At 43.4% G+C, this 25,069-nt stretch overlaps 3 protein-coding genes across 8 annotated transcripts; 2 read left to right on the top strand and 1 right to left on the bottom strand.

Moving 5' to 3' along the window:
• The first annotated feature begins 3,221 nt into the window (after window positions 1–3,221).
• LOC100827215 (GPN-loop GTPase QQT2) lies at window positions 3,222–5,819 on the top strand. Its single transcript, XM_003578459.3, has 6 exons — window positions 3,222–3,499; window positions 3,592–3,748; window positions 3,846–4,075; window positions 4,405–4,695; window positions 4,999–5,204; window positions 5,287–5,819. Exons 1-6 carry the CDS (start codon window positions 3,437–3,439, stop codon window positions 5,543–5,545), a joined length of 1,206 nt encoding a protein of 401 aa, XP_003578507.1. The 5' UTR covers window positions 3,222–3,436; the 3' UTR covers window positions 5,546–5,819.
• A 550-nt stretch (window positions 5,820–6,369) lies between these two features.
• On the top strand, window positions 6,370–14,109 carry LOC100826912. Of its 6 annotated transcripts, none has more exons than XM_010240125.3 (15): window positions 6,372–6,761; window positions 7,500–7,633; window positions 7,737–7,889; window positions 7,980–8,091; window positions 8,187–8,523; window positions 8,758–8,971; window positions 9,067–9,156; window positions 10,005–10,260; window positions 10,360–10,472; window positions 11,148–11,246; window positions 11,331–11,378; window positions 11,472–11,582; window positions 12,010–12,100; window positions 12,254–12,366; window positions 13,546–14,109. In XM_010240125.3, the coding sequence occupies exons 1-14, from the start codon at window positions 6,512–6,514 to the stop codon at window positions 12,364–12,366; spliced, it is 2,121 nt and encodes a 706-aa protein (XP_010238427.1). In that variant the 5' UTR covers window positions 6,372–6,511; the 3' UTR covers window positions 13,546–14,109. The 6 variants fall into 6 exon arrangements, 5 of the variants coding, with proteins under 5 accessions (XP_024319322.1, XP_024319321.1, XP_010238427.1 ...); XM_003578458.4 differs by having other exon boundaries at window positions 6,374–6,761; window positions 13,612–14,109; XR_002966432.1 differs by lacking the exon at window positions 12,010–12,100 and having other exon boundaries at window positions 6,371–6,761; window positions 13,612–14,109.
• A 3,349-nt stretch (window positions 14,110–17,458) lies between these two features.
• LOC100826598 (protein ODORANT1) lies at window positions 17,459–21,732 on the bottom strand. The gene is made up of 2 exons (XM_003578457.4): window positions 21,159–21,732; window positions 17,459–18,123 (listed from the first exon to the last, which is right to left on the bottom strand). Exons 1-2 carry the CDS (start codon window positions 21,428–21,430, stop codon window positions 17,571–17,573), a joined length of 825 nt encoding a protein of 274 aa, XP_003578505.1. The 5' UTR covers window positions 21,431–21,732; the 3' UTR covers window positions 17,459–17,570.
• Between the last annotated feature and the right edge of the window lie 3,337 nt (window positions 21,733–25,069).

The raw sequence follows: 25,069 nt of genomic DNA, 5'->3' as shown, positions 1-25,069 counted from the left end.
CTCAGTCGACTGAGCCGAAGGCAGACCCTACAAAATAATATCTATTTCAGCAGCTTGTAAAACATAAATTATTGTCATGAATTTTTCTTAGTTGATCAAAGGCGAAAGCATCCCAAATGATACCTTCCTCTCCAAAGCTACCTGCTGCATCAGCTTAACAACACTCCTACTTTATCGTTCAAGAATTCATAACCACTATCAATTCCAATCAGTGGCTAGAACTATGTCATCAGCAAATTAACAAGTACATGCATTTGATGCTGAAGAGTAATTGATCAAAGAAGACAACGAACAAACCAATATAAATATACCGATATACTCTCTCCATTCCAAAATATAAAACACATAAGTTTATAGAAAAACCAACAATATGAAGTCTCAAATCAAGATAACTAAATTTATCATGAAATATATTTTCACAATGTATTCATTTGAAATAGTAGTTGCTAATATTTTTGCAGTAAGCTTGGTGTTATACGGTCTATATTTTGGAACAGAGGGAGTATATTTCATTAGAATAATATATTAACAAAGTATTTTTTGTTCTAAATTTTGTGAGCCTAATAATTGTCTCTCCCAAACGGGAAGTATTTCTCGCTTCCTCGTTGATCCACGCGACGGCGTGTAGCGCTTCCCCCATGGCCTCGCAATCGATCTCACGCCCCGTGCTGTCCCGCTTGTCAACCCCTGGCACATCGCTATCGGTGGCTTTAGTAAGACTTGAAAATAATAGTGTATAAAAATTTGTACTCAAAGCTGATGAACTTATCTCTATGCGACTAGATGTACAACAACAAATCTAGATCTACGTACGTAAACAGAAAAAAGGCTCCCTGCTCCCGTGCCCTAGCCGCCGCCAAGGACCTAGCTGATCGCATCGTTCTCCGGTCAGCCGGCTAGTCGGCTGGAGGGCAAGCAACATGTCTCCACCTCCTCTCCTTGCCGCTCACGCAGTTGGTGCTATAGTAGATCCCCAGAAGTTAGGGTTTGGTCAAACGGCAGCGGCGCTATGGTAGTGATGGCGGCACCGTGCGGATCAAGAATAAAGTTTTCCCAACTCCTCGTCCGGTGGCGTTCAGGAGTATGGTTTGGTTGGTTGCTGCTCTTCTGGAGTGGTGGATCTAGATTTGTGTTTGTGTTTCGTAGGTAATCTGCGTGTCTTGGTTTCTTGGTTCTTTTTCCGATCGGCGAGGCTCGGCCAGCTTCGACTTCATCGTGGATTTAGTGAGGCTAAAAGTTTTCTTGGATCCGTCTGGCCGGATCTGAGATGATCATCCAACCCTCTTTGTCGCCTTCTTCTCCGGGATGGTGGTTTGTTTCTCAGATCATTGTTGCAGGCATCTTCTGGCTACTATGTCAATAACGTATCTCTCGCTTCTCTCCCTTCCTAGCTTCATCACGACATGCACAACGCCGCAGCTTTATGACTGTTCTCTTCCTTTGTCCATTGCGACACACTCATTCTCTTTCTCTGCCTTTAGGGCCAGCCACCGCGACCGTCTTGTAGCCACATATCAGGATCCGCAAGTCGCTTTTTTTTTTGCTTTGGGACGAATTGGAACAAGAGAATTTTTTCCATAACTGGGACCCACGTGCAGTGTTGACTCGGCAAATCCCATGCACGTCATTAATCCTGCGTGGCCAAACGGTTTTTCGTGGGACCAAGGTTTTAAAAAACCGGCATTTATTAGGTCAGGGTCCGAAAACCCGAGATTAAAAGGTTAGGGTTGACGAGGTTTACAAGGTCAAAGGTATAAAATGGACTTTTCTGTTCTTTCATCCATGTATTGTTGAATGTGTGATGGTTCTATTTAGAAACAACTCATTTGACTTTACGACCAGCATGAGACGTGATTACAAAGAGCCGAACCTAGTTGCGTAGTCCGAGAATGTGCATCTCTAGGAGTCGCTGTGCGTCGCTACTAAACAAAAGCCAATTCTTTTAACATATGACTTTACTGATTCAGAAAACAAAGTACAAACAATCGACAAAACTGAAACAAAAAATTGGCAACAAAGATCCATATAAGCCTAAAAGTTACACAAAGATCTTCGAAGTAAAATCACTAGATCGGTCAGCTGTATCTTGATATTTCAGTCTCTGGTGATGAAACCGCAGAAGACCAGACCTGAACAAGATGGACTAACCTCGTGGGTTTAGAATAGTCGCATGAGTTGCTCACAACAAACAATGGCACACCCATTGCAACACAGGTTTGTCAAACCGCTGATTCATCGCCGAATCGACGAGGAAGTATACCAAAATAGCGAAAGTACATAATATTTTTTAGATAAGGTGAATTCTGAGACCACGATGGCAACCGTTTTTTTTTTCAGTTTTGCTGTTGAAAAGTCACTTGTTTTTTGAATTTTAGAGATCAGTCAACATGTTTGCCAATCAGATGTTAATCAAACGATTGCACGCAGTAGAGAGGATAATGGTGATGACCCGCAAATCTTAATCTAATGGCTACGATACATTGGTTGAGATCTAAAACCTTTCGATTAAAAATCAGGCGACTCAGAGAGAACTATCCACTATACCTGGTAATCGGGCTAGGCTTTTTGATGCCCGACGAGCTTGGCCCGTTTGTGCCAGGCCCGGCACACATTTAATCGGGCCGGGCCGGTCCGAAGCCCCGCCTAGGCCTCAACCCAGGCCCGTCGGGCCAGCCCGGCCTGGCCCGTTTAGCAAGTTTTTCTTTAAAAAATATAATCACTCAAGTAGAAACGAAAATATGTGGTGCTGACCTCCCTCTCAACCTTCACGCTCGCTAGCCACTGATGTAACCGATTGCTTATGTCAAATTACGGAAAGGAACATTTTGATCCATTTACCATGGGCTGGCACCCATAAACAGGCCACTGGGCTGTGATTTTTTACGGACTTCTTTTAAGGCACACCGGGCTTTCGGTGCCGGCCCGGCCTGTTTGTGCTTCGTGCCATGACTGGACCTCGAGGTGGTCATTTGATGCCGGCCCGGCCCGGCCCCTTTATTGTCGGGCTTTGGGGGCCGTGCCCGGGCTAGGCTCGTTTAGATGGAGCCGGGCATGTGCCGGGCCGGCCCGGCCCGATAGCCACCTATAGTAGCCACACGGCCCACACCCATCTTCTTTTTCACGTGGGCCGGACCTCATCTCTTTCTCTCTCTCTATTCTTTCGTGAGGCGCACCCCTCCCTTCTTCTTCTGGCCCATCTCGATACCGAGCGCCCCAGCCCCCTCGCTGATCTCCCCTTCGATTCTCTCACTCCCGACCAAACCATACTCCTCGCGCGAGCGCCGCCACCGCCGGTTGATCTCCCCTTCGATTCTCTCACTCCCGACCGTTTCTCCTCCCATCCCCCCCCGGTGCCCTACTGGGTCCTCCGCCCGTGTAGGGTTTAGCGGCCGTCTGCTCCACCCACCGCCGTCTCTCGGCACCACCCGAGCTTCTGATGGACGTCGACTCTGAACCCTCCGCCGAGAGCAAGCCCACCCAGATGGACCTCGAGGATCAGGCAAGCCACCGCCGCCTAACTGGTCCCCTCGCTTTTTATCCTTTAGGGTTTCACATGTGACTTTTTGTGGGATTTGTGTATGGCTTGCGCAGACGGATGTTAAGGGGAAGGGGAAGGCCGATGCTACGGAAGAGGAAGGGAATGGGAAGGGCGAGGAGCTCGCGGACTCCATTGGGAGCCTATCCATCGGCCCGGGACGCACCAACTTCAAGAAGAAGCCGGTGATCATCCTTGTCATCGGCATGGCTGGTGCGTCGATTTCGTTTGCTGCTATTCAATTATCCCACTGAACCTGTGATGTGTAGAGCTTTTATCGAGAGCTTTTAATGTTTGGTCTGCATTGTAGGGACTGGGAAGACCACCTTCATGCACCGTCTGGTGTGCCATACACAGGCATCATCAAACATGAGGGGTTATGTGATCAATCTTGACCCTGCAGTGATGACGCTGCCATTCGGGGCCAACATTGATATCCGTGACACTGTGCGTTACAAGGAGGTTATGAAGGAGTACGGACTTGGTCCCAATGGCGGCATCCTTACCTCACTCAACCTGTTCTCAACCAAGTTTGATGAGGTACAAACTTACAACCACACAGTCAAATTGAATTGAGTCATGTGTTTGTAAATTGTAATGGTGGTCCTATGGTTGTAATATTAGGCTATAAAATGGAAAGTTATGCCACACAGCCAAATTGAATTGAATCATGTAAATTTCCATCATTCAATGTAAATGGTTGCAGAAATTTTTAGCTTAGTAGTTAGTACTGAGTTCCTAGGAATTTATTTGATTGCGTGCTGCGTAATGGAACTTCCTTTTGCAAAACTCATATGCTACATTTTGTTGTTTCTGGGAGATGCCTTTTTCATCTGTTCTCTTCTGTTGAGCTAATATATGTCCTACAGGTTATATCTGTTATTGAAAAGCGAGCAGACCAGCTGGACTATGTGCTGGTGGACACCCCAGGGCAGATTGAAATCTTTACTTGGTCGGCTTCAGGAGCTATCATAACTGAAGCTTTTGCATCAACATTTCCAACGGTTATTGCATATGTTGTTGACACCCCCAGGTCGACGAGCCCTGTAACATTTATGAGCAACATGATGTATGCATGCAGTATCCTCTACAAGACCCGTTTGCCTCTGGTCCTGACATTCAACAAGGTTGATGTAGCCAAGCATGAGTTTGCTCTTGAGGTAGGTACACCCCTGTGCTGACTTCAATTTCACTTTTCTTGATTATGTACACTGGTATTGCATTTAGTTACTCGTGTATTCACAGTGCGTGCGCCGGTTCTCATTTGGGTAAACTTTTTTGTCAATTTATCAGACTGGCGTTTGATAGGTTTATTGAACATTTGTATTATGAAAATTGAAATATACTTACTCAAACAGGGTTTTCGTCAATGACATGTGTCCATAATGCTTACTCAATTTTGCTGTTGGTTTGCCTTTCCCCCAAATTTTTGTAACTTTGCCTTCGTTTATTTTCTGGACCAGTGGATGCAAGACTTTGAAGCATTTCAGACAGCTTTGGATTCCGACTCATCGTACTCCTCTTCATTCACCCGGAGTCTCTCTCTTGTGTTGGATGAATTCTACAATAACCTGCGTTCTGTCGGAGTATCAGCAGTATCCGGCACTGGAGTTGATGCATTTTTTGAAGCTATAGAAGCAAGTGCCAATGAATACATGGAAAATTACAGGTCTGTCCCTTAAGATATAGTTCTGGATAAACTGTCTCTACTAAAAAGATTATTACTTACTGTTTTCTGACAATCTTATCAGGGCTGATCTTGACAAGAGGATTGCTGAAAAGGAGAGACTAGAGGCCGAGCGGAGAAATGAGAACATGGAAAGATTAAGAAGAGATATGGAGAAGTCCAAAGGACAAACTGTGGTGCTCAGCACTGGTTTGAAAGACAAAATCCCTGCTTCTGAACTGATGGGTGATGCTGATGAGGAGGAACAAGAGGAGGCGTTGGAGGATTTCAGAATTTCTGATGATGAAGACGAAGACGAAGATGTTGATGATGATGCTTTTTAGGCCGGCATGCTCTGCTTAGTGTCTCGCTCTTTATCTTTTGGTCTGCTGTAAATTGGGTCTTTTGTTGGTCGTCTGGCACAACTAAGCAAAACAGCGGTAGCGATTAGTTATGAAGATGCATTTGTTGTCAGAGCGTGTCTATGTTTCTGCCACTAGGGACTCAAGATATACATTTCTATGTGTTGAAACTGGTTGCGCCTGTGCCTGTCTGGCCATTTGATGGATGTTGCCAGTTCTTGGTCGTTCTCTCTAAATTACGCCTTGGTTTGCAGCATGACGACTGCTTTTGCTCCTTGTGTGTGGCAGTACTGCTGTGCTACTGTTCCATTTAATTTTGAAGGAATCCCTAGAATTGTTTGACAGGAAAATGTCACACCGTTGGTTGGACTGCATTTGCCGATTACCTGGGCCTGTTTCTAACTCTTGTTTGATTTCCCATCGTTCTTCTGAAGAATCTCAAGAGTCAACACTCAAGGTCGTTCTGGAAGCTCTGCTGGCGTTGCTGCACGTGCAGGAGCACGACTCTGGTGGCAATCCTTGAGAAGTTGAGAGGTTCGCCGACTGCACGGTGTCCAAATATCACTGGTACCCCAAAGCGTAAAAGCAAGCATTCTGAAGCATTCATTCTCAACGCAGTGGCTAAACTCTGAACTCTGAAGCGTGGGCACGTCGTATGGTCATGGACGATAAAAACTGACTGAAGCTGGGCTCGCTTCATCCGAAAATTCTCTGCCTCATTCATCAGCCATATTTGATGCGTCTGCTCAGCGGAGCACCGTTGCCACAGAAAAAGCAGCACGCGGCGGGCCACCACCACAGTCCACAGATCTCTCTCCCCGACTCCGAGCAGCCACGGCCGTCCTCCGCCACAACTTTCGCCATGGGCGCGCGCTAGCCCCCAAGCCTTTCTTATCCCCGTCCCGCCACACCTATGGCTGCTGCTGTTGCCGCTGCCGCTCTCGTCCCATGGCTCTCCTCGCGCTCCGCCTCGGCCACCTTCTGCACGCTCCGCCCGCGCAACGCCGCATCCGCTCCCGCCGCCGCCAAAGCGTCGTCGTCTCCTGCAGCGCTGCCACAGTGAGCGCTGGGGCCGCGGCCGTGGTGTGGTTCAAGCATGACCTCCGAATCGACGACCACCCGGGCCTCGTCGCCGCCTGCGCCGAGCGCCGTCGCCCCGTCGTGCCGCTCTACGTCTTCGACCGCCGCATCCTCGCGGGTGAGTTACTTGCTGCTCGGTTCGAGCGTCTAGGGCCTTACAACCTGCGATCGCGACGGGGTTGAGGAATGGGGATAGTGCACGGGGTGTGTTCGGCACAATGCGGTTGGACATGTGTGTGCGTGTTGGTGCTAATGCTTTGCCATCTCGCATGGCGTTGTGCTGTGGTTGGATCGTCGTCATTTTGACATATTGATGCAAAAGCTAGTGTTGGAAATTCAGAGCAAACTAAAGAAGAATTACACCGGGTGTCCGTTGTCAAAGCAAACTGATAGGTGTATCTGGTTGTCGTTAGCATGCCCACTAATTTGGAACTTTAGAGACACGAAACATTCAGTTTTCCATGCGATAGTTAAATGGATAAACAAGCTCTTTGTATGGCATCACATTTGTTGCTTCTCAGGATAATGTAGCTCCATCCAAATCCCCACATGTTAGTTACTGTCGCCAAGTTGTGTATCACACCTGCCAGCAAGACCAGTAAGGTCCAAAGGAGACTGGGGCGTTGTACATCAGTACTGCTTTTGCTTCGCCAATGCTTAGAATGATATAGTACCTCTCAACGAACACTTTTAAATAAACTCCAACCTGTCTGAAACATGGTTTATCAGACATCAGTTAATGGCATTTGACAGTTGGTTGGCATCTGATGGATTTTAGCAGGCAGTTTTCGTGCCAGCTTACTTTCAAAAACATTTAGACTCTTCACATTAGTATGAACCTTTTTATCTTTTCCAGGTTATTCTGATACAATGCTGGAACTGCTACTTTTTGCTTTGAAAGACCTTAAGCTGGTATTAAAGTCGCAAGAGTCTGATCTGCTCATAGGCTTGGGAAATGCTGAAGATGTTGTTCTGAAACTTGTGAATGAGGTCGCTATGCAAGGTTCATGTTGAGAATAGAGGTTTAAGAGTTTATGCATACATTCCTAACAAATCCGGATCTCCTGATTGCATGCATTGGTGGAGATAACAGGTCCAAGCAGGCGTCATCTATACAGAAGAGGAAGTTGAGCACAGTGTGCGTATTGTTCTAGCCAATGTTGAATCTTCTTTGTCTAAGGGATCGTTTGCATGGGGAGAGCCTCCTGATATGGAAGTTTGGAGTGCTCCACTGTATGACTATAAGGTAGTTAAAATTTGATATCTCAGTTTTGACCCTTATTGTTTAACTAGCCACTTGATTAAGTATGGCATGCTGAAGTGATGATTCCGCCAGAGTTTGAGGGGATTGTCAACATCACGCAACCAATTTTTGAAGGACAAATTATCTATGGCTGCACCTGTTGCTTCCCCAACTTTTCCTGCTCTAAGTGTGGAGTCATACACAGGTGTACTGCAATTCTATTCGTTTTGGCTTATAATTATCTGTTTCCTTGAACATCTTGGGGTGTCCATTTAGATATTACAACAGTTTTCTGTTCAGGTTCTTTACCTACACTCGAAGAACTAAAAGTATTCCTGGAAGAAAGTAGAACCACACAAGATAATTGGGTCAATATCAAGAGCATGTCAGCAAGATCTATTCTCAAAGCTAACCTCAACCGGAATAATGTTAAAAGTAATGTTACATTAACTGTCGACAATGGAGGAAACGTCGAAGATATCACCCCGAATGCTGGTTCGACAGGGAGGAAAATTATGGATTCAATGTTTGCATCTGAAAGTTCACTTCAAGTTAGAGGTGGAACAGATCTTACTTTGGATGCTTTAGCTGCTTACCTGAAATACCTGGAAGGCACAGGAAAAGCTAATTGGCAAGAGTATGTGTCACTACCTGTTGTTTTCCTTCAATAAGATTCTCATCAGATGGTTGGTGAATTACAGAATACGTGCTGCTTATCCACATCATTGTTGTGGTTGTATTTGCAAATACTGCTTAGCTCCCAGTGGAATGGATTGTTAATTCACCCTGTTATTTATGCAGTGTAGTCTCAGTGTTATATAAAATCATTAGTTAGTTCTGATAAGAGATCTAATTTAAAGTCTGTGTGCAGGTTGCATGATAAAGTTCGCTTCGCTGAAACAAGGGACGGTGCTTCATTTTACACCTTGTTTGGTGCTGCAATTCAGCTTGGAGTCATATCTCGGAGGAGAGTTTACCATGAAACTATTCAATATGAGAGAGATCGCAATGCTGGTTTTCTATCACCGTTTGGATACTCAACACCTACAGTGACATCAGCGGTAGATGCTATCTGTTCATTGGAGGTACATAAACTTGATACCTCTCCAGTCCTGTTTTCAATAGCCTACATTTTCCCCTTCTCTGGACTCTCCTCACAATCTATTTATTCACATGAAAGTGGTACCGGCTCTTGGCCTTGAAATCCCAAGTATGCATTGAGGCAACTTACCCTTTAAATTTTTGGAGATGGAAGGGTTATCTTATACAGGTATGTTTATCTTCAAGTTCCATGCTCTCTTGTACATGGGATGATGTACTCTGCTTCCAATGCGTCAGTATCATGACTAAATATCAAATTTTGGGTTGTATTGCTTTATCCATGTAGGTGTGAAACATAGTCTTAATTAAAGTCAGCAACCCCTATCCTTAGACTGAATATAGATGACTCGATCAACAAATGGAGGCCACTGACATTATTCAAAGGACCCCCTGAATTGTTTGACTTCGCACTTGTATTTTTCCACCTGCTAGTAACATGGGAAACTAACCTTGATCTACACTATTGAAGTTTGGTTTAGCAGTTAAATTTGCATTTCCTGTTGCACCATGCCACTTTATAAGGGTAGCTTTTACTAGACGTGGGCCAGGTAATAACTATCACTAGATCCCAAATTAGTGTCACTGAGAGTAATCAGGCTTTGAAATAAAGCATGTGAAGTCAAAGCTTCCATTTATCTGTGCAGCAGCTCTTTTTCCGAATCAACATTTTTTGTTTAGAAAGCTAAAAAAACATATTTTCTGGTACCATCTTTTGACTCTTTTAGAATTGTGTGTCGTCTGTATTTGACATGTAGTAATTCGGTTTCATTAAGTTTGTTGCATGGCGTTATCAATGACTGCACATATAGTTTGATGGGAATAATCCTGTTTCTTATGACTTATATTTTTACTTTTCAAAATTATTAGATTTTTAGTTTATGCTTCGATAGCTTGCGTGCACTCTACGTCCTTGTTTCCTGACTCCTATTGTGCTTATGCAACTAAATTTATCAATGTACACAATTTTGTTTAGATTTTCCACGATTTTTTTTTTCTCATTTAAAGCTCTATTGGCAGTATACTTCTGTTGGCCGTGAAGGTCCTGCAGTTCTTCTTGTGCATGGCTTTGGGGCTTCCCTGCAGCACTTTCGTGATAATATTGGCAGCATTGCTGATGAAGGACACAGAGTCTGGGCGATTACCCTTCTTGGCTTTGGGAGATCAGAGAAACCAAATGTCGACTATTCAGAACTTCTGTGGTCAGAATTACTGAGGGATTTTATTGTTGATGTTGTGAGGGAGCCTGTTCATCTTGTTGGCAATTCTATTGGAGGTATGCTTTGGCATAGTAATCTCCCAACATTGCTCAGTTACAGGCATTAAAGCAATAACTCCTTTGACATACTCATTATGTTTGCTGTAATATTCTCAGGTTATATCTGTGCTATTGCTGCTGGCTTATGGCCTTCTCTTGCAAATTCTCTGATTCTTTTAAACTCAGCTGGTTCAGTTGTTCCAAGTTACTCCTTCATCCCATTGAGTAAAGTAAGGCCAAGCATTCAGTGGAGTTACTTCACTTTGCATCATTGTTACAGATCATGTGCTGTATCATATATCCATATTTATAGGTCAAAGATGTGAAGTGATATTTGCATCAGTTAAAAACCTAAAGTAGCATAAAACACTGTATGCCTTTCATGAAAATCAGGAGTAAGTATTCCATTTATCGTATTAATTTAGTTGAATACTGAATATCTATGTGTTGGGCGTCTTATACATTTTCATGTGTCTCCAGACTCACAATAAGATTGAAAAGATGTGCGTTGAAATTAGAACTCAGTAATATTTTTTTATCCGTATCGATGCATTTGAATATAGTACTACCTCTGTTCCTAAATATTTCTGCCTACCAAAACGTCTTATATTTAGGAACAGAGGTAGTAGCTCACAACCTATTGTTAGCTCTTATAAGCTCTATTGTGAAAACCAATTAGTTTTGAATAATGAAGGCTTTCATAACTCTGAAGGAAATTATAGTTAAGGTTAAAAGTTTTATGGTCAAGATTATACCATTGATACTTGTATTCTACCAGTGTCCCTACCCCCACCCAGGGAATTATGATATGAAAGAAGTAAAAAAATGATGTTGGACTTTATAGCATCTGAGCTACATTACTTTTGTAAATGGAATTTAATACTGCCAAATGCAAATACATACAGGAAGGTCGAACCTTGTGGCTTTCAGGGTTACAGGCACGCCTCCTTTTGCTCTTTTTGAGGTCAAGGGCTGGAGGCATTCTTAAGGAATACTATCCTACAGTACGTTTATCTTGAAGTGTGTTGCGTTTTCAAATACTTCTGTACCTATGTGTTACTCAGCAATACCAACCTTTTCATTTGTAGAGAACTGAACGGGTTGACAAGCCACTCGTGGATGAGATTATAAGGGCTGTATCCTCAGATCACAGTATATATTTGGCATGTACTTAATTCTCAATTTGTGCAGCATAGTCTGCAATGTTCTTCCTTGACAGGCAAATGCAGTCATATGACCCTGGTGCAAAAACAGTTATCGAGAGCATATTCAACTTCAATCTTTCAATTCCTCTTAATTTTCTATTTGATTCTTTTGGGGGAGAAATCTTAGTTATACAGGTGTGTGCCCAATATCATCCGCAGTCATCATATCTATTACAGCAATGGCAAATGCTAGAATGATCCTGACTATATATAAACCTAACTTCCAAAAGCTTAGCAAGACTCGTATTTTAAATTTCAAAAAATTCAGGAAAAAATCATGCGAGTAATACATGGGGTAGAAACTTAGCGTTGTATTATTTCTTTTGCAAAACAAAATATGATCATCTGTACAGTCACAACTTGTTATGATTTTCTTTTACTTTCTGTCCATGTATTAGTTGCATGATTTTTTTTGAACTTAACAATACAATTTCTGCCTAGTTACAAATGGTGGGTTCATACGTACCCAGGTTCTAAAATTCCGTACTGTTACACCAGTACCTATCTGCTGTCTGTTGACATATGTGAGGCTAACTTTAGTTTTATTTGCTTCTGAAACAAGGGAATGAAAGATCCCCTTACAAAATCCGAGTCATTTGTTTCCATGCTCAGAGAGCATTGCAGCAACGTCCATATTAGAGAATTAGATGCAGGTGACTGATTGTCTCTCTCAGTGTGTGTGTGTGTGTGTTGCTCTCTCAGTGTGTGTGTGTGTGTGTGTGTGTGTGTGTGTGAACTTTGCCCGTCATTTTCCTAGGGTTCTATTTTTTGTGTTTGAGCTTGTTTCTCATAGTGAAACATAACAGGTCATGCTCCGCACGATGAAGTTCCAGATGAAGTGAATTCTGTGTTGTGTGAATGGATGAAAATGAAAGAGACTGAACTTAAGTCAGCTTTGGAGAAGTCCAGTGCAATTTAGGTAAATTTGAATTCGGGGCACAACATCCATTGGCTGTTTGTATAACATCATCGTAAGAGCCATCTGACAACAACAACTTGATCCCGACAACAATTTAGTTCAAAAAATTTACTTCAAAATGTTGGTACCCATGAAGGGACGAAATGGGACTTGAGTTGGTAACGCTGTACAAAACTGTTTAGAGACTCAATTGTTTTTGTATATCATTTTTAAGTTCTGTACCATCTTTCTCTACTGGCATTGATAGTAAAATTAACATCTGAGCAGATTTAGTTGCCAACAAGTTGGCAGAACTTGAGATGCAATTCACGCTTGCAACAAATTTACTGGTGGGTTCCTAAATATGCTTTTGGTTGCAGTATGGATCTGGGCCAGAGAATTAACCATGAACCCCACCTGCCCACCACAGTACAAGTAGTGTCCAATCTAATCATATATGCTTTTGATCCCATTGTGCAAGTAATGTCTATTCATACTTGCACTCCACTTGTTTTATTTAGCATATCAATAGCATGGATGTAGACACTTGATGAATATTCAGACCTATTGGATGTACTATTTCATTTTTTTTTCCTCTCTCTTCCAAATTCCCAGGAAAGCCAATTGTAACCACTATGCTCCCTCCATTTCACAAAGGTTGACGTATTTTGCTTTGTTAAGACAAGGCTTTGACCAATGATAACTCTATTAATATGTGATTTTACATATATGAAATTTATATCAATAAATTCGTCTTTAAAAGTTCTTTCCAATAATCATGATTTTGTATCATATAGATTACATATTAGTAATGTAATTCTTGGTCAAAGCCTTGTCTTAACGAAACAAAATACGCCAACCTTTGTGAAATGGAGAGCGTATTAAACAGCCCTCCAATAAATGAATTATTGGAACTTTTATGAGGTACTGGCTAGTGTGTTTTTTATGGTGGGGACCGTGATGTTCTCTCCCAAGTGCTTGGACTGGGTTCAAATCTTTTGTCGAGAAGCTGGGGTGCATGCATTTGGGCATGTTGCTAAATTGTAGGGTCATTGTTAAATCTTGTAGACTTCATAGTTAATGAATTCTAGCATTATTATTATTGCTATCGTTGTTGCTGTTTTCATATTATTACCATTATCATCTATCTTATCTATTTTTGTATCCATCCATCAATCTCATTTTCTTTTGTTTCTGTAGAAATTCTTTTATGACTGAAGCATATGAGTGCATGCTCACGGTCTGCCATACTCTTGTTTGCTACAGAAAAGCATCTTCCTCGACACTGAACCAGGTTTCATCATCCTGAGTATGCATTACATCAGTACTACTGCATTCATCAAGTTCCGTCCAACGGAATCCACCAATCACCGGGGCCTCCTTTGGGAGATCATGCGACGGACTTCCCTGTCAGTTTGGCCACCTTCCCCCCTCCAAAAAGAACCGAGCATTAGCACTCCATGACAGCAGCTCGTCCCTGTTGTCAAGAGTAATATCATGTCATGACAGTTACTCATGATACACGCTGTGATTATTGTGCCCCCTTCTTTAGCTTTGATGTGTAAGCTTCAGTGCTTTGCGTAGCAGAGCATCTTATTCTTGTACGTATGACCAGCATCAGCACATCGTATCTTGCTCTGCAGGGGTGAACCGAGAGCAAGAATGATCTGATGTCCTTGTCTTAATCACACATAATTTTCGCTTGAAATTGGAGGTATCACACACTATATTTATATGAAACATATCAAAGAAAATGATTCTGGACGGGTGTCTGGTGCACCCCTGTAGCTACATGTGGGTATGCCCGCCTGACTACTTGTTAACTCCAGTTCAAAATCTCAGCTCTATGCGACTCGGTAAAAACTTGAGTTGCCTTGTTAAGTAGCATAAAATTTCATTTGGTTGCACAAATCATAGATATAAGCAAATAAAGTACAACCATAAGCTACATATTATGCCTTTGATTTAATTCAATAAGCAATTTTGGATGAACATATGACCAATTTAATTCATGAAGACAAGACTTTGGCCAACAATTACACTACAGTATTAATTCTTTCTATATGACATAAACTTGAAGTCATTATTGTATTTAAAAGTTCTAACTTGTGATTATGATTTTGTATATGAACTGCATATTAATGGAAGGTTATTGTTTTTCAAAGTCTTGTCTTAACGAATCCAAATACACCCTAATGTTTTGAAATGGATGGAGTACGATTTCGCATAATATTGTAAGCTTACTCGGAAACTGGACTGGTTAAACTCATTAACTTGAAGAGTTGAAAAGGCCAACTCAACTCAAGTTGTTAGTGTTGGAACTTCTCCTTTTTGGACGATACATTCTCCCGGCCCATAGGCACTTGAATTTGAGCATTACAGTATGCAATTGAAATGGATAAAAGTGTGACGAGGCAAAAGTTTTCCGGCGACAAAATTTAGGGACAGCGTTTGCAAATTCAACTGAACACATTTTTCTGCTATGTTAAAGATCGAAGATCTTGAAGGTTTGACATCTGTTCTGAAATGACACCCCTCAAAAAACAACGGAGGCCGGGAGCATCTAATTACGCTTGCTTTAGTTGGTGGCCGTCCGCAAAACCTTTGGACAGGGCTCCCATCAGTGACTGTATAATACAAACAAAGCTCTGATTAGGATCACCCAACCAACCCACCTTATCTATGCACACAAGCTTTCATCTTGTCTAGAGCTCACCAAATCTGAGAGCAACTCGACCATACTACATAGGCCTCCTACATACAGATGACCAGTTCCTTCTGACAAGCTGCTCATGTCCCTCCCAAACAAAATTGCTGTTCTTGCTGCCTGCTGTCAGTTGCTCGTTGTATGCACAAGCCTCCTAGGATTTGTTTGTTAATGGTTCAATCGCTTTCGCTGGCGTCCCGGCCGTCCATCCAATCACGTGTGAGTGTGACGCCTACAGCCCTACAAGCTGGTGTTTCTTCTCTTCACCCATGGGCCACCACTAGCTGTCTTGCCGTCTGCTTTCAGGCCGAGTGCGCCCTCGTGCTCACTCGTGCGCGCTCCAGATCCCTCGCCGCCGGATTTCTCACGCTACTTCTCGAGGTTTTGATTGTTCTGAGAGGGCCTTTTGGTCGAATCTGATGAAGAGCCAGGTAAATAATTAATTACGCCAATGGTCAGCCTCCAGGGACAAGTGACGGAAGCTCGAGGAATCTGGAGATGTGCCTGAAATCCTGACGTAGTTTTCACTCTCGCGGTTGTAACTGTCGTAGCGATTTGGCAGAGGTGACAAGACATGCATGATTCCCGGTGAAATCCTGACATATCAGTACAATTCCTAGCTGATTAATTAAGGAACACGTACTTCAGTAAATCGTTTCTTCAAGGAAAAGGTGCAAGTGACTAGGAAGTTCCTTTCGTGAGATTAACATTCCTAGTCACTGTGATCGCCTACGTACGGTTCTCTTTCGCATGAGGATCATCCGGTCAATGCTCTTCTGAAGTAGTGGATTTGGAATCTTGTCTTCCTTTTTAGCATACGGTCTTCATATCTTGGTGCTTTTTCTCCGATCGGCAAGGTTCGCCCTTCTTCAGGTTCGTTATGAAGCTATTGAGCTTATGTCTAAGCAGATCTACAGTCTGGACGGATCCGAGGTGGTCATCCAGCTATCTTCATCACTTTATCTCCGAATAGTGGTCTGTTTCTCAAATTCTGGTTCTTACTGGTTGCTTCTCGGCTGACGCGTCAATAATTTTCTTCTGGCTTCGGCGTAGTTCAAAGGTACATAGGTAGTATCGAGTTTCACTAACAGTGTGCCACCAACGAGTGCAGAAGGAAGACGGCGTCGATTTCCTCCAAAGACTTGTGTGTAATTTTCGTTTTCTTTAAATATAGCCGTGTAAGGATGGGCTGATTTAAAATATGGCCTTGGTCTTTTCGCAGAAAAATAATAACTTGCGGATTTCTTGCTGCGAGGAGTTAGCATGGAAGCTCATTTTGATATGGATTAATGTATCTATAAGAAAAACAAAGAAGATGTGTACATCGATCATCCACACAAACATTTTGTATTGGAAATATGTGTACAAGTACACCAATTAAACACATATGCAGGAGTTCTACAAGCTCTCTCTTTATTTGAGACTTGAGAGGGACCATTGCTTTCTTGATAAACTCCTTTAACCTCAAAGGAAAAATACGCAACACACAACATTACTACACCTCACCTTTACAAAAAAAAAGAAACATTACTACACATCTACACCTCACGGATGAAATTCATCAATCCAAGAATTAATTGGATTTCAATTTGGAAGACCAAGGCTTTTATTAAGAGCTCTTTTACGGTACCCCGGATTCAATATGAGCCGTTCATTTGTTCCGATCTAGTGGTCAGTATTATCTGGTACTCCATACTTAATCCCACGGAGTCCTAGGACAAAAACACCGGAGTACCTCCGGTAGAAGGGCAAAATCATAATTCCCATGCTGAACCGAATCTTGGTTTGTAATTAAAAAAGAAAATCTTAATCACGGGACGGCTTTAGGCTGACAAGCGGCTGGCGGGCATCGTGAGATTGGTCCTGTCTAGGAGCGGTGAACGGCAGTGATGAGGGCAAGCAGCATATGTGGCTTGGCGATCAGCTAGATCTCGGTCTTGAACTCCATCAACCCCTGCACCGAGCAAGACGACAGCCTCTTGATCGCCGATCTCGAGCCCCCCACTCAATTCAATTGGACGTCCACGGCTGCTCAATTGGGCGTCCGCGGCGGGGGCGGCGAACAGCCGCGCGTTGCTGTGGCTTGATTAGACGTGGCCGCTGGGGGCGGCGCTGTGCCGATTGCACGGCGGCAGTGGGAGGCGTGCTGCCTCGATTGGACCGCGGCTGGAGGCGGCGCTGCGCCTCGATTGCACTGTGACGGCCGGAGGCGGTGCTGTCTTGATTGGAACGACGGCGGGGCGATTTCGAGTGCACAGGAAAGTGTTGGTCGGCCGGCGCACGAGCAGACGAGATGACAATGGTTGATCGGCGCTACGGTTCGATGGAGATCGCACTGGGACGGAAAAGACCAAATTACTTTCACAAATGACTAAGTTGTCCTTCGCCGATGAACGGTTAGATATGTTTGGTACCCTAAAAAAGCTCTTTATTAATTGCTCCAATTATCTACACTGACATACGGCATATGCACAACGCAAGCTGGCATCTTCTTCATGCAGCTGCTTAATTGCTATAGCTAGAAGTTTGATCCGTTTGAGCTGTCGACCATGGACATGGACAGCAAGCTCGAGTCCCCCACTCCAAAATCTTGGTAGTCGAGCAGCCAATCCGTCGCTCCGACGTCCCACGGCATGGTAGCGGCGATGCTACCGAGATCGTCAACGTCATCCCCGGCCGTGAAATCGAGCCATTTCTCGCCGATGCCGCCACCGGTGGGCAGATCGTCGTCCTCTTCCAGCAGCCACTTCACCAGCGGGTCCTGGTCATGGCTGCCGCCACCATTAGTAGTAGTACTGCTGGTGTTCGTGCTCGACGACTCCGGTAGGCTGGCCTCGCCGCCAGCCGACGTCACATCCATAACCTTGTCGGAGCTGGACACGGTGGATGACTGCGCCGACGTGGTTGTCGCCTGCTCCTCCTCCTCCTGCTGCTTCCGGCGGCCATGGAGTGGCTGGTGCGTGACCGGGTCGATGCCCATCTTGATGAGCTTCTTCTTGATGTGCGTGTTCCAGTGGTTCTTGATCTCGTTGTCCGTCCTGCCCGGTAACTTGGCGGCAATCTTGGACCATCTGGAACGGAAGACATGCAGGGACACAATTAACACGAATCGATGAACGTATTACTTTATATATTTCGAGAATAGATGTCGTTGACCGGTTTATAAAGCGTGCAGTCAAGCTTCTATAGCTTTGACAATTGCTCATATTGATCGACTGAAAATGGTACCGTCAGATCACAAATTAATTTTACTACAGAACTGAGTTATATGCCTAAATTCAGAATCATCGTTATTACATCATGCAAACGTGCATGCTTAGGTAAGAAACGAAACCGATTTGAGTACGTCCTTCTCATAGCTGCTCAAGTGCTACTAAAATTGATTAAAGTTTCACTGTGCATGTTTATACGTAGTTGTATGCATTTGTGAAAACAAGTCAGCAACAACTTTTTGCTGATACGAAGTGCAATAAGAATCAATGCCCCGACCACGATCCATTCCATCAACATCATCTGTGACAAAACAACAAAGTGTTTTCCTTTTTGCGAGGAAAACAACAAATTGGTTGGTAGAGAGCGATCGATCAGTGGCCTATAATATATTCCAGTTATGCTTTCCATTTTGATCTGAATCTAACATGCACGCCCATGGTTAATTTCCTCAGCCACTCGTGCTAAACTAGCTAGTGGCTGCTGCATGACCTGCATCTAGCTGCTTTACCTAGGCCACACTTCAAGACAGTGATCGACAAAAGAAAATTTGCAATCACCATATTTCTGGAAATTTCTACTGTTATGATACCGTGGGCCACCATATATAGGCTGTCAGGATAAATTGACATAATATGCTTTTTCTTTTGTCAATAAGATTAATTCCTAGAGTTAGAATACGCCATGTATTAATTTGAAAATACATGTCATTTTAGAAATGGGCAAAATCTACGACATGTAGCCGGCCAAGTATATATATATTGTAGTGTTTAACTTTTATAATTTTGCATTAATATGAAGATATTGTTCGTACCAAATTTAATGATATTATTTTACCTATCTAGTCTTAATATTTGTACACGATTGTGAGTCAAGTTGGTGAAGTTTGAATTGAAGATGAAGATGTTAGTTCTGACAAGTGGGTCCCACTTCCACATCGGTGCCGACATATGGGCATGTCTAGTCTCATTTTTTTGTTACTGCACCTAAGCTCGCTAACTATTTGGTTTCTGTGTAACACCCTGCTCGAAAAGTGATGGTTTGTTGCAAAAAAGTTAGTAAAGTGGCGGTTCTGAATAACAACATCCCCAATTTAGTTGTTTTAAGCAATTTACTCATTATCTACCTTGTACGACGCTCGCTTAATGGGAGAAACTGGAAACCAATACTCACGGGTGGGCAAGGCATGCTAGTTTTGCAGTTGGAGACGTCAAACCAATCGTCTAGGCTATGTGCAACAGCCTACCCGAAAGGTGTTGATTTTTTTTTAAAACAATTTAAGAAAAGTGGATCCGGCTAACTCGTAAGCGGCAAATGTTGTGGTTTTTGAGCATTTTACTCTAAGAAAAATAGAACTGCATACACAAGTTCAAAGTTGTAATTTTCATTGGCAATCATTGCTTAAATTAAATTTACTTAAACCTTTGTTACATTTCCAAGACTTTGGATCAACATCACTCGATCATCTCCAAGTCATCTTCAATTTTAACACTCCCTCCGTCCCAAAATAAGTGACATGAATTTGTATAAATTCTGAATGACATTTTCAAAATCTTTGGTCAACTTATAATATTAATATAACCATGATTTTATTTTCCTGAAAGGAATAAAGATTCCTTCTGCATATTTTACCTACATATATTTGTGGCTGTCCAAGGTTCATATATACTAACCGAAGTTTAAAATTGCTCAAATTAAGCAATTGTCACCCCTTGACAAGGATATATCAATCAACCAAGCGCAAAAACTGCATTTGGCATTAGATTGGATTATGACATTCTCTTTAATTTGTCCAACCTGTAAAAAAGTCCACCTGCATGGCTATTTTCTATGATGGATTACAAAATAATTTCAGGGCAACATAGTTTAGTGACCATAAACTGAGCTTAATTTGCTTGCTAATTTTGATGTAGATTGAATTGGAAATTTTCTGACATGGCTGCAGGTTGGATCCAATCTTAAGTAAGCTACTCTATCCGTTCCAAAATGTAAGATGTTTCTACCTTTGTCCTAAGTCAAATTTTAGTTTGACAAAATAGTAATCTACAAAAATTTACAACTCTAAAATAGTTTTATTAAACTTGTCATGATATATTTCTTCATACTCCGGTATACTTATTGGTATACCAAGAATTCTTGGGGTTCCCTGGGGATTCTTGATTGGAGCTGAGCTAACCATAGCCCAAAGTCGTATATCTTTAAACCCGAATTTCCCTTTGGAATGAGCCCTTGCTTTTTCGAAAAGTTATTTTTACATAGATGGAAAAAAGATAGGATTGAGGCGCATCTCTCCAATTGATCGGCTAAGACAAAGCAGTTCAAAGCAAAGGTTTTGTTATTGAAAGCACTACTTTTAGGTGTTAATATATTTGTCTATATCCAGTCAAAACTGTAAAAACTTTTTCTTGGAACGTCTAATATTTTGGAACAGAGAAAGTAGATAGCGTTATTTCGTGCGCACGAGACAGCATGGAATCAGTGGTCCGTGAAGATTATATGTAGCTGCGTAGTGGAATACCATGTCAGCTGGTACACGAGTAATCAGTAAGTACGTCAATGTCAAGAAATCTTTGCTGTGGTTGGCGCGAGATCGAGACCTTACATTAAACTGTACCAAAAGACTAATTATTCAGCTAAGCTTGCTTGCTTTTGAGTCACTTCCGTACGTGCACATGCACATCACACCTGCATGCATGAACATCAACTCCTTCCATCATCTTCTAGCGTACGTAGAAGAAGATGATGTGTAATCTACTCTGCAATCTAATCCTGCCGTTACCATTGGTCAAGTGACCATTAAATCCCTTCCTACGTGACAGCGTCGGGTCAGCTGACACCGCGATAGCTAGCTAGCTCGATTCAAATTAAATCCATTGGTGAGTGGCTTAATTAGTACCTGTTGCCGAGGCTTGCATGGAGGTCGACGACGAGCTGCTCCTCGTCGTGGGTGAGGAGGCCGCGCTTGAGGTCGGGGCGGAGGTAGTTGGTCCACCGGAGGCGGCAGCTCTTGCCGCACCGCAGCAGGCCGGCCATCTTCGGCACGGCCCGCCAGCAGCAACGGCCCCCGGCGCCGCTGCGGAGGATGAAGCCCATCAGCTTCTTGTCCTCCTCCGCCGTCCACGGGCCACGCTTCACCCCGAGCTTGTCACAGCACGGCTGCCGCCCCATCCGATCGACCGTATATCTCTTCCGGAGGCTTGGGCACAAATGGCCGGCGTCTCAGAGAAAGTTAACTAGCTTGAGGCTAGCTTAAGCCGTCTCAGAGAAAGCCCGGCCGCGTGACAAGTGCGTCGCAACTGCAATGGGAGCTAGCTAGCGTGCATATGCATGTATATATAGTTCTTTTTCCCCTCGATCTGTGGTGATGGCGATGGCGACGGCCGGCAAGGAGAGGGAGGGGACAAGATGTGCCCCACAATGACTCTACTTTGAATTTGGTCTTGGTAATACCATCACAATCTTACTTTTGCACACATTAATTAAGAGGCTATGACATAAGTCTCACTTTTTTTTTAAAAGGAGCGTGTTCACTCGGTCTCTTGATCGATCACACGGCCATAATATTATTGACGTCGTAAATAGCGAATATATCTCAGTTATTACAGCTCAAAGTGATGACGGGTTAGGAATAAACATACTCCCCTTAACCTATCTCCCCCGCGTCACCTTAGAACTCGTCAAAGAGACACCCTAAAGCAGCTCGATGGAGAGAGCTCGGTTTCCCAAGCCAAAAGGAAACGAACCCCCGAGAAAGACCCCGAAGAACTCCGGTAGCCATAAATACAAGATCATTGGCCTTCCTAGGTCTCTTGCCCGATCTATCTTCGTTGTAATTGTTCGCAGCATCAAGCATTGGTAGTAGCAACAGATGCCACCGCATTACAATAAGCATCGCCAACAATGGCTCTGGCTCCATTATTGAGAACGCTTGGGCTTCAAACTTCTTGCTGGACAATGGCCTAGCCAGCATCACCAGCTCCTCCGGCGAATTTGGTACCACCCCATAGCCTTCCTCCACCTCTTCCGGCGAAGGATTAGCTTAAGAATTCATTTTTAGCAAACTTTGCATTTGTGGCAAAAAAAATTGATCACAAAAAATGTGGACATCAGTTAAAAAAAAAGTGGACATACCACACTTATGGCACAAAAGTGTTTTAAGTTGTGGACGGTAACCAAACATGCCATTGCAGTTAAGTTTCTCACTGCCCAGTTTACTGTTCAGATAAACATTTGTCACATCTTAGTTCTGCACCGCAGTTCTCTTTGCATGTATGGTGGTTCGTCTTCCACGGTCTTTTAACGAGTAGCATTCCCACGTGGAAATACTTTTGATCCGTCATCTAGTAAGCACTGAGTACATCATAATTAAGCACTAATTAATCCCACCACACACAACACAAAGGCTACAGCTACAGTTTGTTGTCCCTCGAGCCTTTGCCGTGCGCCACCGTTTTCCCTGGACCCATTGTTAGAGTCAATTCTGCCATGCCGTGGTTGCGCCCTTACGCAAGGATTCCATCAACCAGCCCGTCATCCATCCACCCGCGCGCACCGGCAACCCAAAGCAATCGCCTTTGCGTGCGCGCAATTAAGTCGCTCGATCTGTTCCTTGCCCAAGGCGGTTTGCAATTTTGCATGCTGAACCTTCAGGCTTCAGCCCGACGCCGGCGTGCGGGAGCTCCGCCGCATGGCTGCTCTTACCGACGGTTGATACGATGGAGACGTACTCCGGCAGGGCAGAATTGTAGTTGCATCTTGGCTGAATGGGGATGGAACTATTACTAAGACAATGATGAATAAATGATCCACCTTCATTCTCAAGGGCGACACAGTAGTAGAACTCATTCCTGATTCAGTTTTCAAGAGTATAACATTCCCAACTCGGGTGAAATACTGCTAGGTCGGCAGGAGTAGTACTACTGCCTTGCTCGCCTTCTGCTAGCTTCTGTTCACATACTTACATGATGGAAACCCCGGAAGGTGCTAGGAACCATGAAGAAACAGGGCCACAGATCAGCCATGCCCTTCCTCGGACCTGCAGCTACTAATTGACATCCTATAACAGGCAAACCAATCAAATGCCAGTCTCCCGGTGTTTATCTGTCAATATCAAAAGATCATGATGTTAGCTCCAGGGAGAAACACTGCCTGGAAGATTGTACCGAACAGTAAGTAGTCCTTTCAGCTCTCCATGCTATTCCGTGAAAGGAACCACAGAGGTGACCCATTGTAGCATAATTTGGTCGATCCACGACACGGTGCCCAACTGCCCATGTAAGCAGAACAAGTGCAGTCTTTGTTCTTGCACCGTCTCGATCTACCCACTGAGATGAACTACAAATTCAAAACTGGGGCTCACTTTCTGCTGAGAAGTGATATCACAGCAGACAAAGTAACCATCTGCCGTACATAACTGATTGTGCCGACAAGAGGACTAAATGACCGCGTTCTGTAACGGAGAAATAATGTCAATTTTGTGATGTGATTTGGAAAATTGAGCTGAGAAATCTTTTGCGCCAAACGTGTCGAGAGTCAATTGATGTGGTTCAAGTACTAGGCCGGGTGTGCCTACAACAAAACAGACGTGTAGACACGTTTAATTATTGACGTTTTTGTTTAGCGTCTTTACTTTGAAGACCATACGATACATAGAGACATTTTATGAGACGCATACAAAGTCGTCTTATGTTCCTCGTCCCAGGCCCACCGTGTCATCCGTAATTTTAGATCCCGATCCAACCTCCATAAATTCCCTTGTATTATTTTCTCAAAAATAAAAAAAAGAGTACTCTGGAAAATATGGGTCTGTCTATTGAGTAGACTCCTGGTTTTGATTCAGAAACCAGTCACCTGGTTTTTTTTTTCAAAATCAGGCGCCTACTTTGTATGTTAGTTCCAGTCGCCTGGTTTTTGCATTTGTTCCAGTCGCCTGGTTTTTTGGTCAAAACCAGTCAAATATCAAAAGGTGAGCCGGTTGGGCAAACAAGCAAAATCTGCTAGCTTAGGTGCCAAAAGAAAACACAGATGCAAACTGCTAGCTTTCGTTTTGGCCAAAAGCTGTTCTCTTCTGGCCAGAGACATTCAGATTATAATCCTTCTGCCCGAAGAGGCAAGAGCTAAAGCATCAAATACAATGCTAAAAAAATCAGAGTAAATGCATAGATGCTCACTGCAATTACAGTACTAAAAAATCCGAAGACATAAGAGCTAAAGAAGCATCCATAAGCACACATGATCAGCAAAACAGACCATTCGATGTTAAGCTACAGGGCCAAAAGCTAAGATGCTCAGTGCATCTAGAATCCTAGGTTAGAGGACCAAAAGCTTAGATGCTCAGTGCATTTAGAATCCTAGGTAACAGGACCAAAAGCTTAGATGATAGGTGCATTTAGACTAGTAAGTTTTACTATAGCAAATAGCCATGACCACGACAACTGGATATCCACATGAAAAATTGTCAATTGCAACTTGGTTAGCTTGGAATTGCGGAATATAATATGCTGCAATTGAGGCAAAAGATGATGCAATCTCGAAAATGAAACGCATAAATTGATATTGACAATTCTTGGGATGGAGGGTCCAAAGAAACCAAAAAGTCAGAACAACAAAAGAAGGGCAAACCCCTTGAACCCTGCCCACGGCTCTAAATTGAAACCAATCGGACCCCATTACACGTACAACACAGCCAAATCCAAAGCATCTCTAATTGCAACCTAATTTCACACCACATGGGGGATTCCCCTTCCTCTCAATTACAAAGATGGATCAACACCAACAGGTATCGAGACTTCCCTGCGTCTCTACACA

The sequence above is a fragment of the Brachypodium distachyon genome, chromosome 4 (genome assembly GCF_000005505.3).
Source record: "Brachypodium distachyon strain Bd21 chromosome 4, Brachypodium_distachyon_v3.0, whole genome shotgun sequence".
Classification (NCBI taxonomy): domain Eukaryota; kingdom Viridiplantae; phylum Streptophyta; class Magnoliopsida; order Poales; family Poaceae; genus Brachypodium; species Brachypodium distachyon.
Note: the sequence above shows the minus strand (reverse complement) of the source record. Positions and strands in the feature narration are given on the sequence as shown.